At 40.1% G+C, this 6,000-nt stretch overlaps 1 protein-coding gene across 4 annotated transcripts in view; it reads right to left on the minus strand.

Annotated features, from left to right (window-relative positions):
• Positions 1 to 4,692, minus strand: part of LOC146511672 (collagen alpha-1(XV) chain-like) — a 68,885-nt gene extending 64,193 nt beyond the window's left edge. For 2 of the 4 annotated variants that reach the window (XM_085173043.1, XM_085173040.1), the window contains exons 1-2: positions 4,269 to 4,688; positions 4,095 to 4,177 (exon numbers count right to left, since the gene is read on the minus strand). In XM_085173043.1, coding sequence (XP_085029169.1) covers positions 4,095 to 4,177; positions 4,269 to 4,390 — 205 coding nt within the window. In that variant the 5' untranslated portion in view covers positions 4,391 to 4,688. Of the gene's footprint in view, positions 1 to 4,094; positions 4,178 to 4,268 lie in introns of all 4 variants that reach the window. The other 2 variants (XM_085173042.1, XM_085173041.1) reach the window with 2 other exon arrangements.
• Between the last annotated feature and the right edge of the window lie 1,308 nt (positions 4,693 to 6,000).

Genomic DNA, 6,000 nt, shown 5'->3' on the forward strand with positions numbered 1-6,000 from the left:
GTCAGCATGCATGTATTATTACAACTACGATTAAGACTGGATCTACAGGTTTTATTGTCATATAATAGAGTGAATTTCACCAGCTACTATGAAACCAAGGCTTTTGGATTAATAAGAGTTACACTGAGATCTTCCTCTTTTTATTGGTTAATGCAGCAATAGTCCACTGGCTTCCAGCTAAAATTAGGAGCTACAGAAGCCTTATACTTCCACAAAGATTTATTTCCATTTCCATTGTTTTCATCACACTTGAAGTCTTCATCTGACACTGACAAATCATGATACCACCCCAGGAAATATATCCAGCACTGTGCAGCTAAGCCTCCAGCTACAAAACCAATCTTTGGTGGTTTAACACCAAAGTAGTTTTTGGAGAAAGGTTGACATTTCAGTGAGTTAAATCAACTCTTTTATACTTGAGTGACCTAAATTGAATCTATTGTTTGGTTCTTTTGCCAGTGATAATCTTGAGGTCAGTAAAAGTTGCTTGTTTTATGGCACACAGATTGTCACTCTGATGCAAGTCTAACCTCATTACCCCGATGACCTTCACAGAGCACATATGAGATAAACAGAAAACAGGCCTGTGTTTACCAGGAGAAAAAAAATGCTTTGCTTTGGTGTGAGAATCAATCTCTTTCAAATTCTGTTTTATTTTGCAACACGTTTATATATTTAAACTTGAGGTTTTCTTCTGACTCAACATTTTCTCATTCAAAACAGCTTCATACAAAAGTCAAATGTGGGTCATGTGTGCAAACCACAGTCATTCCCCACCCTATTTTTTCCTATATCGGTAATATACTTCTAACAACACCCTTTAACCTCTCTAAGGACTTGCATCATGACAATAATATTGTGATAATCATCGCCACCATTGTCTTCATCATAATCACCCTGATCACTATAATTACCCTCAGCACCAAGTTCAGTGTAATCACCACATTCTCTTATACTCACATCATCAGCCACACTGTCTTATCATCCTTCATTGTTAATTGTCCTGGACGTTTATTTTGTTTCAGATAATTAAAACCATTATCATTGGACAATAATTACCATGTGGACACCAGCTGGAGAGCTTTGCATGCGTGTACAAATTTTGTCGTAAACAAACCCATGCATTTGCAAGTGCACATACAGAGTTGCTACTCTATATATGGAGTTTGTTAAATGCATATGCACTCATTAGTGAAGATTGAAAACAGGGAGTACCCTGGCAGGTATTCATTTATTATTCTTTTGGATATGAAAACAAGAGGGCTGATATTTGGATCCTTTTCATCTTGGACCAAAGTTGTTTTACAATTTACTTATTATTACTTAATCTTTACTTATTAATGGGATTTCCAAAATAGTGTTCTCAACATATTTAACTTCAAATTTAAAAGAAAATCTATACGTCTACACATTCAACACAATGTCCCATTTTTAAAACCCTGAGCATGTGTGGCCTTCCACATCTTGGGTTTTTGGATCCTTGAAGTGACCACTCCAAGTTATCAGCTCATGTCAGGACGCTGCGTTACGAAGATTCATCACACAGGCACATACTGTATCAAACGTCTTTAACCACAATTACCTGCACAGCAATCATTTTGTGAAATTATTGCACTACAAGAAAACCTTGAAAGATAACAAAATCTTTAAAAGGCTTTAAAAGAGTGACTATTGTACAGTCATCTCTCTCACAAATGTTATGAAGGATGGTAATTAGCAATATATTGTATACTAAAGCTGTTTTATATATAAACTTTTGCTGCAGAGATGGACATGATAACATGGGTGTCTGAAAACTGACTCACTTTTGGGGCTAGCTTAAATTAGCCATTCAAAGAACTGCAGTTTTTGGCACTGCTATGTTGGCTTAACTTTTAAGCCACTTGGTTAGTTCAAATGACTCATGTAACGCTTTAATACATAACTCATTTATTCATTCACTGACAGACGCTGTAATGTTCCAGTCATGGAATTTCTCTTTGTGTTTCCAGCTTTTAGTTCTGATGCTTCCAGCTAAAAACCATCCTCACACATTAGTAACAGACATAGCTAAGAAAAGCAGTTTGCACTATTTCACACTAAGAGAAAGGACTATATCCTTTTCTCCTTTTTGAAATCATGCACAGAAACGTGAATGTTGCCACAGCGACAGCTCTGTTTAAGGATATTTACAACATGCAGCTTGGAAATATGTGTCCCCGGTGCTCTCTCGGGCAAGTGAGCCAGCGTGCGCAAGCACACTCTGCTTTTTTTCCCCCTGTCTTGAAAAAGTGAATCATGGCAGAGGATTATAAATATGGCAAACACACAAACAGCCTGAGAATGGAGCCTCTGGCTCACCCAACATCTGCAGGATCTACAGTAGAGGAAACTGGACCGTGAAATCACATTTTCGAAAATTTGTTTTAGCACCACCCACCTCCTCACACACATAAACACCAGTTCAGCTTGGATGCAGAGCACATTTAAAGCTTGTTTTCATTCCCACGCGATTATATTCCATTTATCTCTTAAGAGGACAGGCTTATTAAAAGTGGTCACACTTTTTTTTAAGCCAGCAGGAGCATAGGTTGTGTTTAATTTCTAATATAAGCAAGACCACTAAGCTCCATAAGGGCCACATTAGGTAACGAGACCCTGTAATCATTTAGCTAAGCCTGGACAATGCTGCTTTTGTGACATGGGGGTCTTTGTGGTTTACACAGGTCAAGATATCCATATAGATAACTGCAAAATGCTAACCTGGATTCCAGCGCACTGACGAAAGCAGTGATGGTATATTGGCCTGTCTGTCTGAAGCGTAGCATGAAAACTAATAAAGCGAGGCTCTCCGAGATAATTGGCAATGACCGTCATCTATGACATGCACCTTCCAATGCTCAGCATTGCATCATCTTCACTCGCTTAATCATGCAGTGCTACCGAGTGCAGAGCTTGTCTGTCAATACGCACATTGTGAGGTTTTACTGTTATCCAGTCGCAATGGAAAAGAAAACCTGCGAGTCTTCCAGCACTAATTGGAAACATGTTAAAGTGTCCTGAGTGATGTATTAATCACTACAAAGAAAATCTAGGTTTAAGCTGTGAAAACAGTCTCCAGAAACAGCAAAGCACTGCACACGGGATCAGAGAAACAAGTCAGCCAAGAAATAACTCAAGAAATAATATGGAACAGAAGCCTAAAGGAGTCTCCCTCGTTTGCATCAATGCTACAAATTTAAAAGCACTGGTTTGCCAAAGAGTTTGGGAATGCCGGTATGTGTCCACATCCATCCATCGCACCTCATCCTCCCTAAATCTGCATTATAATCAGTGTTGTGTAAGGTGACTCTAGAACCATCCCAACTGAACTTAGGCACCAGATGTTCTGATGATCAGCTGGTCTGTGATCACATTGACTTTAATTGGGCTTTTATGAATTGGTCTGCAGGTGGGTTGAACTGGCCTAAAATATACCCAAGTAGAGAATAAACTTTAGAGAGTGGTGACAATTATGTCACACCAATGGTGACCCTGTTCTCCTCAGTGTAGGGCAGTATATGTTTCTTCATTAGACATTTAAGGCTCCTTCATGTATCTCCTGCTCAAGTAAACCTGGTCTTATAACACCAATATAAAACATCCCCTAGGATGTCAAACTGGGGCCACATTTTGAACACCACTTCAAAAAACAGGCTAAAACTCTCAAGACATCTCCGGTGTCTTTGCACTTTAATTATCACCAACATGTGAGTAAAGAGCCTAGAAGACTTGTAGTGAAAGGGAGAAACAACAGCCAGAGACTAAAGAAATCTTACGCTGTCTTTTTAAATGTGGTCAAATATACAACATTGAAAGCTGAAACATCAACATTTCTATTACTTGAACATTAATTAAATCCAAAATGTCCTAAGCTACTCAGCTAACCACATTATCAACAGAGTAATATTTACACACACTTTTTTCAAGTAACAGAAAAGGACTAGAGTGCAACTGCTCATTCATATTCAACAGCTGAAAAACCTCTGAACAAGCAGAAAGTTTGCCAACAGCAGGAAAAAAAACTTCCAACAAGGAAATAAAACACAATAGAAAAACAGTCAACAGCCACATACCGTCCAGCAGCTGATAAGCAGACGAGCAATGGCAGCAGAACCGGAGGGCAAGGAGAAATAATCCAAAGAGCCAGGGAGGAATGCTGCACAGAAAACACAACTTAGGAATAAGAAAACTTGCTAAAAGTTCATCAATTCAACTTCTTTACAGAAAACACAGTGGGTTTCATTTACCGTGGAGTCATCTTTAGTGTTGGTGAGTTTAAGTCCACGCTAAAGTTGCCCCGTTTATATGTGGTGCTGATAGAGACAGTGAGAGAGAGAGCGAGATGGAGCTCACTCTGCCTCGCTCTCATTCACTCCAGACTAAAAACTGCTCTTTCCTCCTCCTCTCTCTTGCCCCCTGATTCTCTCTCGCTCGCTCGCTCTCTGGTTCTCAGTCAAACAAAGGCAGCTTCAGTGAATCGGGACTCAAGGGGCCCTCGTAAAGCTGAAATCTGACTCCCAGCGTCTCCTCTATGGACCACCGCTTTCTAATCCAGCCCTCCCCTCAGACATCTCAACTCCAGATCCAAATTAACACACTCCAGTTAAACCACCCCCCCTCCACCAGAGAGACACACACCAACTTTTCTCCTGCTCCCCTTCACTGGTGTGGTTTCTCTCACTTTCTCAGCACTTGGGAGCACTTTTTGTGTGTGGCCTTGACTTGCTGGGGGAAGACACTGTAACATCTGCAGCATTCAAAGCTTTCTTTAAGCAAAGACAAGAACTTCTGTCAGGGTCAAAGCAAATATTCAGATAGCTTAGACCAGAGCTTGTTCAGCCCAACAAAAGCAGAATCCCCTAATCCACAGCAGCACCTGAATTATTAGAAGTCTGGTTCTCCTTCCAAACAAAAATTGGCACTGAAAATAATTTTTTCTTGTGATTTTGAATGAAATTTAGTTTCTAACATTTTGACTTCCAAATCACTGCTTTGTCCTCCATAGACGCACCCTTTCAGCTCTTCCTGCAGCAGGTCATCGTGGGCCATGTTAGGAGTTTTGTCTCCCCAGCCTCTTGTAGGTCTTTCCTGGCTTCTACCCTTTGAACATGCCTGGATGCGCCCAGAAGGAAACCTGATCAGACACTTAAAAGCATCAACTTTAAGCCTCTCATACGTTTAAACTTTTTACCGTCTCCTCAAGGGTGAACTAAAACCCCCTCTGAAGAAAAGCTCAGCCGTTTGCATGAAATATAAGGATATCACACCTCATCTAACCCATCCTATATTTTCAAGGCACAGAGGCACTTCATCACATTGAATCACTCATTAGCTGAATGTTGTTCCAGATTCTTTCACCCTACTTTAACCCCTGGTGACTCCTAGAGTTTCCAAAACTCTGGTTTCTGGTTATATAGAAATCCGGGTATGGGAAAACAGTTATAAACTTGGGTCAGTAGTTTCAGGTCATATTGAATACAATATAAGGTTAATTTGGGGTTAGGGTAAGGGTTTGTATTCATGAGTGAATCATAATTGTTGCTTACCATAAAAGTCCTCATATTTGGAGCTGCCTTCTTGATACAAAGGTTGTTTTTTTTTACTTTCAGTCCACCCCTGATCTGCCAGTGTATTCACTGTCTAGGGCAGCGGTCCCCGACCTATTTTGCGCCACGGACCGGTTTATGCCCGACAATATTTTCACGGACCGACCTTTAAGGTGTCGCGGATAAATACAACAAAATAAAACTAGTACCGGTACCGAAAAAAAGACGATTTATTCATAACACAGTTGTTTGGTAGCGGGCCGCGAGAGTTGAGGCTCAGGTGTGAAATGTATAGTTTTCAGGGTTTTTATCGGTTTTCAGCGTCATTTTGTTATCGTTTTTATTGTTTACTCGGTTTTCCTTGGTCTTTTCACGTGTGTTATGAATAAATTTTCTTTTTTTTGGTACCGGTACTAGTTTTATTTTGTTGTAT

The sequence above is a fragment of the Neolamprologus multifasciatus genome, chromosome 9 (genome assembly GCF_963576455.1).
Source record: "Neolamprologus multifasciatus chromosome 9, fNeoMul1.2, whole genome shotgun sequence".
NCBI lineage: Eukaryota > Metazoa > Chordata > Actinopteri > Cichliformes > Cichlidae > Neolamprologus > Neolamprologus multifasciatus.